Source organism: Pteropus alecto, unplaced genomic scaffold, assembly GCF_000325575.1.
Source record: "Pteropus alecto unplaced genomic scaffold, ASM32557v1 scaffold150, whole genome shotgun sequence".
Taxonomy (NCBI): domain Eukaryota; kingdom Metazoa; phylum Chordata; class Mammalia; order Chiroptera; family Pteropodidae; genus Pteropus; species Pteropus alecto.
The window spans coordinates 751,386-765,882 of NW_006429686.1; the positions used below are offsets into that span (position 1 = coordinate 751,386).

Genomic DNA, 14,497 nt, shown 5'->3' on the forward strand with positions numbered 1-14,497 from the left:
TATATATGCTCCTAGACATGCATCTATTAAAAAATGCACAGATTATTTTTTTTAATTTGTTAATTTTTAAAATCCCCACCATTCAGAAACCAATCATCCACAAAAGAGGTGTTGAGGTTCTGTTTCATCTTTGAGAAACACTAACTTTCAATGATCTTTTGTTGCTTCCCTCTTTTCTGAGGGTCCCAGTAGGCGCAGTAACTGAGGAAAAATGCCTCTGGCCCTGGAGGCAGGCCCCTACTCACTAGAAAAGTATAAAGGGGTGACAGCAAGCACTTTTCTGCCTTCCTAGGTCTTCCAGGAGTCTGAGCAGGAGCTACAAATGTCCTATAAAGCCCATCTGCTTGACTCTGTCCACTTCTGAAATTCTACCAAGTCCCAGAAAAAGTTCTTGAGACTAGAGTGTGTCTTAGTGCCCAGTATGAACAAATATGCTAGAAGGACACATCATGAATAATCTTCATCACTGACTTCAGCTCACCAGTTTCTTATAAACTTTTGCAATTAGTCAGATTTTTCTTCAACTGGCTGATCTAGTTGAAAGATTTTTGACTTTGGCTAGTACATGTTGAACTGAATGTAATACAGTAAAGAGCACAGACCTAGGAGCCAAGAAAATTTGGTTTGACTCCTGACATTGCAACTTACTAGCTTTGTGAAATTGTTCAATAACTCAAGTTTTTAGATCCTTAGTTTTCTAATTTATGAGATGGGAAGATGATGATAACAATGGTACCTATCTCATAAAACTCCTATGAATTATAAGTGATATGTAAATTAAGTACTAGTCACAATGTAAACAGTAAATGTTACCCATTTTTAGGACCTTGAACTCACTATCTCTAAAGTGACTATATTTTATTCTCCATCTTTTTTTCTCACCCAATTTGTATACCAAATAATTTTATTTAATATTAAATTTCTTCTCAGAGTCAATAAAAACTGTCCTTCTCTGCAGACTCTTAGATTTGTCCTTTTTGATCATGGCTGTGTTTTTGTTTTGTTTTGTTCCTCTTTAGAGTTAATGATTTATACAAAATGTTATTGGCAGTGCTTAGAATATAATCAATCTTCTTTTCCCTCAGGGGACCCTTAATAGTCCAACCTCCTTTTCCTAGTCATAAAGAGTCTCTGCCTATAAATGACATACCTGAAAGGAGCTTTCTTATTTTATAACACAAATTATACACAAACCATTTCCATATCAGTATTTCTCCAACTGAAATGACACACGATTTATACCTCATTGTTCTTTTCTCTATGCTCTGGTAGAGGAGGAATTTTTTATAACCCAGGTATAATTGAGCAAGGAAAATATAACCCTGTAGGTTAAAGAACTACTTATACATTCTGATAATTCTTTGATATTTTAGCATAATTTTACTCATAGGCCTCTCTGTAAGAGCCTGCCCTCAGTATAGCCCCAGCAACATAAAAGTGTGAAAGCTTCCATTTTTCCTTTGATACCTTCAGAGAGCTATAGTGACATTTTAATTTCTAAATGCAACTTTGATATCACCTACAAAACGGCCTTAGATACAGATACACAAATATGATAGAATGTTAGAAAGTCCTCAAACCAAGTTAGGACTCATTCTTATTTCAAGTGTTAGAACTGCCAAGTGCTATTTTCCAAAGTGTCTGTTTCATGAAATGTGGTAAGGACCTAGCTAACTAGTTTTTAGTGGTCAAATACTAGAGGATCAAGGAAATCAAGAACTCTTGATACTTCAATCACCAACCACCTTCACTGAATTTACTGAGGATCTGACCACAACCATATATATATATATATAACTTATATTCTATGTAGTATAATTTACATATATAGTATATAGACATATGCATGTATTTGGGATCTATATTCGTATCTATATATATATGTACATATATGGTATATATATATAAATATATGCATATGTATATACAAAATGAAACAAAATTTAATTTTCAATATATTAAACAAAAAGTACATTCGTGTTTCTAGTACTGCTCTCACCCATTCCCACCACACTATGAAATGGCCTATAAAAGCTTGTTCTCATAAATTTTCCTAAAACTGATATATTAAAAACACCTTTAGTGTATAAGCTAAGCATCAATTATGCAATTTCGTATATCTATTTTTAAGTAATTGTAATATTGCCATACAGAGAGATTTATACTTATATTTTATTAAAAATTATAATTACGGTGCTTTTATATGATTGACCAAAGCCAGTATACTATAGTTTATCAGTCTTGGTCTTTGTTTAGCAATATGTATTTGTTGTCTCCCCACTTTTAAATTTGTCTTTTCTGCCAATAGAACTTTATAAAATAAACTGAATTAAGTGTCTGAAATATGAAATAATGATTTTTGCATCACCCCAACACACACACTATAGCATTTGAATATATTTCCATGTATATCTGTGCACTTATTAAAGATTAGAGTAGTTGTGAAAAAATTTAAATGTGGCTTCTTGAGAGCACAGATCCCACATATGACTTTACTTTTACCTTTTGTTCCTATTATGCTACTGCTTCTTCCTTCCTCAAGATTTATCAGGAAGGAGGTGGAAGTAAATTTTGATATAACATACATACAAAAAAAAAAAAAGACAAGCCTATAACTCAGAGCTTGGGTTATGTTCCACAGTTGGAGAGATGTCACAGCCAAGATAGACATATTCCATTTTCTCCAAGTCCTTTAAGTCTCAGCACTTTCTCCTAATTTGGTCCCTTGAGTCTTAATTTACTTAGCCTATGTTGGTCCTTTTCACCTCCTTTGCAAATTTTCAATCTTGGTTCTCTTATTGAGAAAAAAACAAACAAACAAACAAACAAACAAAAACAAAACAAAAACTTGTTCCTGGAGCCTCAGAAACTTCATTAGACTTTCTACATCCATGAAAAAAATGACAACCCTATTTCCTCCCTTCTTTTTCCCAATCTTACCCTAGCGCTCCCTTTCCTTCTTGCTACCCATCACTCCCTTCTCAAATGTAGAGTCCACAATCATAGGGAAAATAACCTCCTTCCTTATGTCTACTAAAACTAAATCAATAAAAATGACCATCTCCCCCCCCCAAAAAAGTGTTTTCTAATTATTCTAACTAGCTCCTAGTGTTTAACACAGTGCTTGGCACATAGTGAGCATTTGATTAATATTTTAAATTTTTTAATGGAAAATTTTAAACATTCAAGACAATTTTTTTTATTTGATGGATAAATTTAATGTTTCCTATGCTAGAACAGCCTGAGGGGTACTGAAGAAAGACCAAACCTTACTTTTGAAGTCTTTTATCACAAGGGGTTGATGTCACAGGAAGAAAGTAGAACCAAGAGAAGGCTCTGGACTTATGGTAGTGCACTAGGAAGTCACAACAGCCTGATAAGCAGGTGTTCTCAAAGAAGTTTAAGCTTTATTTCCTGCTTCTGAGGCTTGTGATGTATAATGAAATGCACAGTGTTATGCACTTTATGGGAGCTCAAGCAATACTTGTTGACTGACTTAATTGAGCTATATTTGCAAAATGGCAAGGATGTGAGGAAACTTTCCTACCTAAAAAGAAAGCATTCACATTGCTAGACATTTGGTAGGCAAATAAACAGTATAATTTCAGCCCAAAAGTAAAAATACTCAAACCCCTATCCAATAGGTCTAGTGGCTAGTCAACCCAAATGTCAGCACTATGTTTTTAAAACTTAATTTAAAATATCACAAATTGTATGTCATCAGCTTTGAAGACATTTCTTTCATGCGTGTTCCCATTCCCTGCCCCAACTTTAAATCCAGAAAATGTAATTAATAAACCTAAATCTCACTGTCTGGTGAGATTTCCAAGTAAAAGCAAAGTGTCAAAGAGTTACTTAAAAAATAAAATTTAAAAGTGAAGCATTGGACGGTGTTTTAAAAAATCCGTATTCAATGGTGCACTTCCATAGTGCAAGCAATTCAGAAATTTGCTCATGGTTGTAATGCCATTCCTTCACACACACACACACACACACACACACACATACATACACATGACTTAATCTGATAACTACTAAGAGACAGATGACTGCTTCAATATCTCTCAAAAATGACTTCTTACTTATGTCTGAGTATACATTTAAGTTTTAGGACAGTAAGATATTTGAAGCAGTCCTTTCCTTCCACCAGCATTGAGTTTCAAATAAGCATCAGGCATATGTGACAATTAAGCTGTAGACCCAATTGTAGAGTTTTACCCTATTTCAGGTGAATATTTCCTTTGCTTGAAATGGTTGCCTTGAACTTTTTCTCACTCCTATTTCTGCCTTCATAACCTGCTAATGGCAATATGGGAAAGGTGACTGAGGTTAAGGATGCAGTCAAGACTTCATTAAGGTCAAGGCCAACTGTTTCATTTTGGAGATTCAGTTCATTGTCTTATCCCACTAGTATTCTACTTAACAAGATGGTGTTAGATAATAGTAACAAAATGAAGCATTCTGCCTTCTCAATTTACCTGTTATACCTTTACATTGAGTAACATAGTAGTTACTGAGCTAAATAGCAGGTCTCAAATATCAGGTCTCACTATCAGATGGCAAAATAGAGGAGAGGATAGAAAAACATGATGAAAATCATTTTATTTGGTGAAATGAGGACTATTCCAACTTGCAGCCAAAACCAGCTTCTATTTCACCGGCGGGGAGGGAGGGTTGATTATACGATAGTTATTAATATGTTAATGACAGTAAGAACAAGAATAGCTTACATTTTATTGAGTTCCAGACACTGTGCTGGGTGTATTGTCAAAGAGCCAGAGAAACCTTGGAAATTATCAAGTCTAACACATGGGCCCAGAAAAGGCAAGTTATATGTACAGTGTCAGTTAGTGGGAGATTCAGCTTGCCACCCACTGTGTCACGCAGTATCTCACTGTTCATCATTTTTCATGTGTATCTTTTAACATAGCTGTAATCAGAGTGTACATATAATATAGAATACCTAACATCTTAAACATAGTTCTAGGTTGCTAGATATCTTCATAAACATTGCTTTTCAGAGCAATGATATATTGACTGAGTATAAGGCTATTTACTTCATCTTATTTTTAACTATTTAGGATTTTGCTGAATTTGTCTTTTTGCAAATAATAGCAACAGTAATGATGATATCAACAGTTACCTTTAAAGGATAGCTAGTTAGTAGTTACCAGAGGGAAAAAGGGGAGTAGAGGAGATAGAAAAGGGTAAAGAGGATCAAGGTCAAATATATGGTGATGGAAGGAGATTGACTTTGGGTGGTAAACGCACAATGCAACATACAGATGATGTATTATTGAACTGTACACTTGAAGCCTATATAATTTTATTAACCAACATCATCCCAGTTTAATAAAAAATAAATTTAAAAATATACCTACCATATGCCAGACATTTTATATGTGTTGTTTCTAAATTTTATCAAATATTGCAATGAAGGTATTATTAGCTCCGTTTTATAAATAAAGAAATGCACATTCAGAGGTTAAGTGACTTGCTCAAGGTCACAGCTAATTAATGGCCAAGTAAGCACTGAATCAGGTCTGCCTGGTTCCAAAGTAGGCTCTTTTTTTCACCACAATATGCTATCTTTCTGCTAAAATGAATATTTTTATGCTTTTTCTACATGTTTGGTGTTTATAACAGATTTCCAAAAGTGGTATTATTGGTGTAAAGAGTATGAACATTTAAAAAACATTTACTACATAATCAAGAGTGTTTTCTATGAAGAAGGTATTGATGTATAGTTCCAAGACTTTTTACAGAAAGAAATTGAAGTAGAAAAAAGAGGTCACATCAATGAGTGTGACAAAGGAAAATCTATCTAATGTAAATAAAGCATCTGGAATCATTCTGCCTTCTGTAACATAGAGGTTTTTATTATGAAGATCTGATGGTAGAAAGTGTTCTCAATCTCTGGATTTGAATAGGTACATATAAAATTATTAGGAATTATAAATGTGTACAGGACCTAGTGTATGGTAGATGCTTCATGAAGATTCAGTTAAAAAGAAATGACCTGGACTTCTGGATCCTAATGAGGATGTAGAAAGCTGGAAAGAATGTCACCTCCACCCTAATGACAACTAAAAAGCTGAATAATCTACAAAATCGTAATTTTTCCTGAAGCCAGAGAAAAGACTCAAGGCAACCAATCAGGACCAATCAGGCTGAAATCTGAAGAAAGATAAGCACCTGCAAGGAGAAATGGGACATGCGCACTGGCTCACCTGTGGTTGCAGGAGGAAGACAACATCACCATAGAAGTTGGTATAAAGAATCCAGCTAAATTTTTAATGAAATGCTAAACCCCAAGTATGGGCTAGCATGAGAGTACAGTACCTTTGGGAGCCACAGATACAAAAGGAATTTATACGCATTTGCAGGCTTTTTTCTACGGATTTATAGTGATAACCTGGTGGAGCAGAGAAGCCATTGTAGTAGGAAAAACATGCAACCATGTCCAATTCTTTTCCATCTAAAGAGTAAAAGCCTTAAGCTCTAGAGGAAAGGCAGCAAATCCTGTTCCCAGACCTTTTCAAGGTATAGATGAAGATCTACCACAGATGGGGGAAATGTAAAAAAGTTAGTTCTCTATTCTGGAGGAAAGGCAAGTATTAGTCTTGTGATCAGACCATTTAGAAGTTTCCTACCACTAGTACCAGGTCAAGATAACTAATAAATTACCACTCCCATGACCTACAGGCACAGGATCTGCTTAAGACTGAATTTGAATTAGGAAAAATGGGAACTCCTCCCTGCCCCACACCACCAGCTTACAAGCACTTAATATGAAAGAATAGCAGTACACCACTAGGGGAGGCACATGAGCATGGAGAGAGAATCTCTTTGAGGCACAAGTACACAGAGAAGGTCTAAAACTGAGGGTAGAGTGAAAATATTAAGAAAAAAAAAACAGTTAGCAAACAAACCCTTATGTTAAGCACAAGGTAACAGAGAAATTCTAAGCTGATAGTGAACTGAGGGTAACGAGAGTAACAACATAACCAAAACATAGCTCACCTTCTTATTAGATTGATTAAACCTCCCAGATTAATGACCTAGTAGAGCAAGTGTGCCTATTTCGATGCATGCACACTGTTTACTTCAATTTCTACTATTCTGCTATGTTTGACATTCAAACAAAAATTTTGAAAGACAAAAAGCAAGGGAAAAACAAGCCTATTCCCAAGAGATAAAGCAATCAATATAACTAGCCTCATAGATGACTTGGATATTCAAACTATGAAACAGAAAATTTAATATAACTATAATTGCCATCTAAAAGGTTTTAGTGGAACATATGGAAAACATGCATGAACAAATGGAGATTTCAGCAAAGAAGTTAACTATAAAAATTAGAAATGCTAGAAATGAAAATCAGTAAAAGCTAAAAAATGTCTTTCACACTCTTATCAGTAGACTCAAAAAAGCTAAGAAAGGAATCAGTGAAACTGTAGATAAAGAAAAAAAAGTTGACTCAAACTGAAACACGAAAAGAAAAGAGAATGAAAACAAATAAATGACCATATGCACACACACAAATAAATAAAAAACTAAAAAGAACATCCAAGACCTATTGGTTAATATACAATGATCTAACACATATGAAACTAGATTTCCCAAGGAGAATAAAAAGAACAAGGAAGAAGAAATATTTGAAGAGATAAAGGTCAAGAATTTCCCCCAAATAATAAAACATGTCAAATTACATATCCAAGAAGCTCAGAGAACCCCAAGGATGATTAATATCCCACCAAACACACACACACACACACACACACACAACACACACACACACACACACACACACACACACACTATACACTTAAACTGCTGAAAAACAAAGAGATAACTAAAGACTTTCTGAAGAAAAATACAAAAAAGCAAACATGGGAAGATAACAGAGTAGTATCTTTAGAGTTCTCAGAGAAAAAAAACTGTCAACCCAGAATTCTATATCCAGTGTAAATATTTTCCAAAAATTCAGGAGAAATGAGGACTTTTCACACAAACAAAAACAGAGAATTCATTACCAGAAGTCCTGAACTATAAAAAACTTAGAGAAGTTCTTCAGACTTAAGGAGTATCATACCCAGATAGAAACTTGGATTTACCCAAAGAAACGAAGATTCCAGGAATGATTCAAATGCATATAAACATGTAATTATTTTTATATTTTTAATTGCTCTAAAACATACTGATTAAATAAAAAGTAGTAGTGTTGAGTATAAAGATTATATCATACATAAATGCAAAACTTATAACAACCATAATCATAGTACACACGCTGGGATACCAAACAGTGAAGCAGAAGAACATTACTTGAAGGTATATACCATGTAATTGAAGATGTATATTAAAAAATCTTGATTCTGGTAGTAGTTACATGACTGAATGTGTTTCTCTAAAATATACTTAAAAGGGTAAATTTCACTAAATACAAACTGCAGTAAGTCCTCACTTAATGTTGTCAATAGGTTCTGTAAATTTTGATGAAACAACGTATGATGGAAACCAATTTTACTATAAACAAATTGACATAAACGAGAGTTGTTCTTATGACATCTAATCAACATTTCAATGAAACAATATTGGATGAAATGACGTTATCTGAGGACTTGTTGTGTATCTCAATAAACCTTAATTAAAAAAAAATCATGCACAACTCACCTTTTTACCCTCTTGACTTTTCTTGTTTTTATGGCATCACAGTTCTGATGACTGATGACGAAAAACCATCTTTTTGTGCTATCTAACCTTACCTTTGTTTTTTACCTATACAACTGAAGTTTTTATTCCTAAAATTTTGTGATATAGAGAGCTCTATACTTTCAAATCAAAACAAGTACATAAACACACTTAAACACATACCCCTCAGGAATTAGAATGTGTATACAGCCACAGAGATAATAAATTTGTCATAAAGAAGAGGAACTTCTATGTGTAAGGTGTAGGTATTTATGCTTAACATGGCAAAATTTACCTAGATCACACAAATGTTAACTAATCATTCAGTACAAGATGCAACTGAGGTAACATAAACAATATATTTGTATCTGTATCACTTCACTGTCTATAGCTTACTGGTTCTGTTAGTAGGTAAGGTCAAAATGGTTTGAAAAAAAACTTTCGTCATGTATATTGGCATTCTCTCTGTTCCCTATGCTCACCAAGGTTCTTTCTACTTTTAGGAACCTTCCACAGTGCTATTTCTACTACTCAAGTTCTATGCTATAAGCACTTTGGTGCAAATTTTAAAGACCTCCCCCACCCCAACCTAGATAGAGAAATTAAAAAAGAAACCTCTTCTGGGCAAATACAGCCTTAAAGTTACAAGACTTGGCAAGCAAAGATCACCCTTGTCTGAACTAGAAATATGCCCTTCTGTTAGACCTATACCAGAACACTTCTACACAACCCATATATAAAGGACCCGTGGTCAGTCGACAGCAAGGATTAGCCTAGGGACAGTGATTTGGTTTTTGAGGAACAGGCATGAGATAGAGGAACACTTGCATTTGCAAGATTTATAAAATGTCTATTCCCCATATTAGAGTGGGAGAAAGGTACCTGATCAAGGTGATAGGACCACTAAAGCACTCCCATCTCCAAGTCAGTTTTAAATACCGCCCTTCTTCTTTTTCGAATGCATCAACATCATCCTCCACAAACACACTTTTGCTTAGTAATCTCATATTTGTCCTTCTGATATCAGTTTACCAAGTACTTCCCCAAGGATGCCAATGATAACCCTTCAATTTAAATTAAGCCCTCCTATTCTATGCTTTTATATCACTAGGATTTTTTTACTGAATATATATTACAATTGCAATTATAAAGTTATTTGTGTGCCTCTCTCAACCCCCACGCATATACTCATATTTAATCACTTACACATTTCTAGACTATAAGCCCCAGAAGAATAGGACCATCTGTTTTGTTTATCACTTTGATAGTCCAGAGACTATCACAGCGCCTGGCACATACTTTGTGCTTAATAAATAATCACTAAATAAATGCAGTTTTTCTTGTTAGATTCTTTGGAAAACTCTGTCACACACATGTGCACACTCATGTACATAGTATGATATAGAATGCTCTGGAAACTTTTTATAACATTCAATTTAAATGTTGAATGTGAGTAATTAGAACAGCATGGAGGTATAATATAAAACAAGTGATATTTTTATTTGGATACATCTTATTTGAATTACTTCCCTTTCCCATTTATGTTTTATTAATTCTCTTCTAATAATTTTTAGATTTGATATTTGATTGGTAGGTTAACTATAGATTGCCAACTCATTTCCTTTGTAATAATTCTCACAGATGTCACTGAGCTAATTTAACTTGATTCATCTCTCAAAGTGAAACGTTGTGTTTTGGCATTATTTGATTTGCAGTGTAGGCTTTTGACTTGTAATTACTGTTGTTATTAGAAAATGAAGAATGAATATGTAATCTACCTCCACTTACCAAATAGATTCTGCCATAAGTACCAAGGCCGATGGTTTTATCCAGTGAGAATATTCCAGTTGGATCCTGAAAAAATGTAGAACAAAAATTGTCGATCTTCTTGAAAAAAAAGGCAAGCATTCAACTATCCAGAATGGTATTTCCAATCTGCCTTGCACCCTTAGAATTTCCGTGGGAAGAACCTAAGTGTCATTTACCAAAAGAATAGACATGTCACAGTCTCCTTGGACTAAGTGTAGTCATTTATAAAAAAGAAACAATGGTATTGACATTAAGTATTTGTATAATTGTCACAAAACTGTAAAATGCATACAATTATGTCTAGTTGATGCATATTCATAATATAATTAGCAGAATATTAAAACAGAAATAAGTTCATTTACTTGCAATCAAAATACTCTTTTAATATCCATTTTCTGAGTGCTAACTGGACAGACAGAAGGCTTAGCTTAGATCAGTGATGAGTACACACTGGATATAAAATAGCTTATGCATATAAAAGTAATTCTTAAGAAAGAATATAACCTTTAAATACAAATAATAAGGCAAGATCATGACATTGAAAGAGCATCACTTAAAAAATAGACAAAGTTGTTTTTGTTTATTTGTTTTTAAGTTAATCTTTGCGTATCTTTTCATGGCACGAATTCACTGACTTTTTTTTTTTTTTGTCTTAGCCTAAATGTGGCACCATAGCAAAGTATAACCTGTTTATGAAGATTCCTAAGGCTTCCATATTCATCCATAAACATTGTTTCCTTACCTGAAAATATAGATATTCCTTAATTGTTCATCACCAAAATGGTATTTGAATTTTATCACTACTTAAACTTTTAGTTTAGCAGCTTATTTTGCTATTTTAGCAAAACTTATATGAGGTATGAGTAGATGCCAGTTTATATACGAAGTGGTAGCAGCATTGGCAAATTCTTGGAAATTCACATGCCTTATAGAAAGCATATTTTATACATACAAACTTTGTTTAACCTGGTTTGAAAACATTTTTATTACTGTGACAAATGTGAGCTAAACAGAAAAACTATTGAGCATATGCAATGTATATACTGAAATTATAGACACCTTTAAACCGGTGTGATATTTGTGTAATCTAGCAAAACTGTCATAGGAAAATGACACAGGTCTGGGATTACTTCAGTCAACAAGTGTTAAACAAGACAGAGTCAAGAGACTGAAGTCTAAGTCCTAGCTTTGCCATTAATTAACTATATGACTCTCAGTAAGTTATTTACTCTCTTTGGGACTTCTTTTCACATATTTAAAATGAAGTTGCTGTGTTAGGTGATTTCCTAGCTCTAGTTCTAAAATTCTACAAGAAAAAATATCAGATTCCAGCATTCTAAAATCCAGATGTTTCCACTGGATTGATATAACCATTGTTAGAAAAAACAACAGCCTACTTAAAATCATCATCAAAATCAATGTCACAATATGCACTGTATCATTATAAGCAAATAGTTTAAGAAACATACTCCCAATGAAAATACAAAACTTATTTAAAATGATAATTTTGAGAATTCAAGAGAAGTAAAAATGTACTGTTATAGTGGTCTTGATAATAAGCATATCGTTACAACTCACTGAAAAACTTATGGGAAAAAGTTAGCTAACAAGGGAGTTGCTAAGGTTCAGCTTGAAGACTTTATCACTTTAGCATATTTCTTTGAAGGATATCTTTGAGGGATTTTTTATTAGACATTATTAATTCTGGAGAAACAGCCTTTGGCCATCTGTCAAAAGAATCAAATATGTTAGCTGACTCCAATTGGTAAACCATTTTCTGTTATTGTTAAGGTTGCATTTTAGCTGATAAAGATACCACATATTAGAGACTTACTGAATTATCTGAACAACTTTATTTCTGAATCTTTGAATACAGTCTTAAATATCTTTAATCCTTTCTCTACTCCTCGATGGCATGTGTACCTTGCTCATATTTGGACTCAGGTATCTAATTACTCAAAAAAAACAAAAAACAAAAAACAAAAAAAAAACAAAGAAATGAACAGGGATAATAAAATGCCTGTGCAATTCTTGGAGGTCTAATTTTATCTATATTCATGTTGTCTAGAAAATTATTTTTCTGCTTACAAATGACCGAAACATTTTAATTCTCATGCTCACATTTAATAAAAAAAAAGATTTGAAATTTTTTTCTTCTGTTTTAAAAGGCAGCTTAGCTTAGTATTCATCTGTTCTAAGAGTATTTTTCATTAGTTTTATGCAATATTTTTCTTTCCCCATCTTCATACCGGTATCTTTCAAGACTAAATGATTGTCAAACTGGGAAGAAAGAAAAGAACAATGTAATTACTTGGATAATATTATTCAATTTCTTATATCAGATTTTCCACTACATTAAGTCAGGGAGTGTATTCTTGGCTTCCAAATAAGAAAGCATCAAAAAAGAATCTTTTTTTTTGGGGGGGGCGTTCACTGTGAAATTAAAAGGTCTACTTTAAAGGGGTCTCTATAATTACTTGGTCTTCTCTTCTGCCCTGCCACACCAAGGTAGGAAAATCAGAAGAGGAAAGATCTTTAAATCGATTTGGAGATTATTTGGTGGTTCACTATGCTTTGGTGTTCCATTTAGTTATTTTTTTTTAAATGGTTAGTAATCAAGAAAAGGGTTAGTAATCAAAATAAATTACTAAAACATTTTTGAATCATAAAGTTGAGCAAATACTTTATACTTTGTTATATTTTTCTATATATATAAATTATTTCCTATAATTTAAAAGACTTAGATTGGTTGTCTTCTGAAACCTAGTATTTTGGGGAGTTGTTTCTGTCTTCTGAATTCAAGGAGAAAGGGAAGAATAAGTACTCTGATGGACAATTTTATTAAGGGCAGTGGGTGGGGGTAACAGGAAGAAAAGGATCCCTAGAAGGCAGTGTTCACTGGTCAAGGAAGAGACTCAAGCAGAGTCTGAACCAAATACAGCAGAAATAAAGAACAAAAGGGAACCGTTAAATGGTCGATATGGGAAGCAATAAATTTCAGATTTAGGGTAGTAAAGAAGAAGAACTAGGAAACACATTCCAGTAGTCAGAAGGCTAAAGGAAGAAAAGACATTGCACAGTACCTAGAAAGACAAGCAGAGGTTTTTCTTCTTTTTGTTTTAAATATTTAAAATAGCAATTTTATGAAAGAGAACCTGAAAATGGCAGATATAAATAACACTGTTAAGTGCCAGAGTGAGTTTCAGAGATAGAGGAATGGGCTTCACAATTCAAGTGGAAGACTTAGAAAAAAATCTTTTCTTCTGGACTAGTGTTTCTCAAACTGTGGACTGCATAGACTCTCCTTACATGAGAATCATCTGGGAAATCTTGTTTAAAATACAAGATTCCTTGTTCCTAGCATGGAATTATGACATAGGAATTACTGAGGATGAGTTATAACATCCCCAGATGATTATTGTACACTATTCTTGTGCACTAACATAAAACTCACCGACCTAGAAACTGGAGAAAAAAGGACTGAAACCATAAATTAAAATACAGTGTCTTGTTGAGGTGATGCTCTATAATATATAATGGAGTGTATGCTGAATGGTTCCATCTTTGTGGACTAGAAAGTAAAACTGCTTTAAAACAGGAGCTAAGGAACTTGGTAAAGTGGGAAAGTTCTCCAGACTGAGTGTAGAAAGCAGCCTTGATCTGGGTGGTGGAAGACTGGGAGAGCTGGCATTTATATTTAAATATAAACCTAATGTAATTCAAATATAGTTTTTGGATCATATGCTATTTCAGATCACCTCTGCCACTACTGTCCTCCAGGCCAGCCTAATTTTGACCCCAATATAGATTAGGACTACACATGGCTGTGTCAAATACCAAGTCCACAGCCATGAAGAATGTCATTACCATACTGGGCACAGAAGGCAAAAGAAACTATCATAGTAAAGACATGCCAGATTTGGAGATAAAGAAAGTTTCCAGTCACAAGGATTGAGTGACGTAGGCATACTAAGGGGGAAAAAAAATGTGTATATAT

At 33.7% G+C, this 14,497-nt stretch overlaps 1 protein-coding gene across 1 annotated transcript in view; it reads right to left on the reverse strand.

Annotated features, from left to right (window-relative positions):
* The window catches only part of NRK (Nik related kinase), a 154,658-nt gene that overhangs the window by 136,537 nt on the left and 3,624 nt on the right, over positions 1 to 14,497 (reverse strand). Inside the window, exon 2 of the mRNA XM_006904025.1 lies at positions 10,480 to 10,545. Coding sequence (XP_006904087.1) covers positions 10,480 to 10,545 — 66 coding nt within the window. The remainder of the gene's footprint in view (positions 1 to 10,479; positions 10,546 to 14,497) is intronic.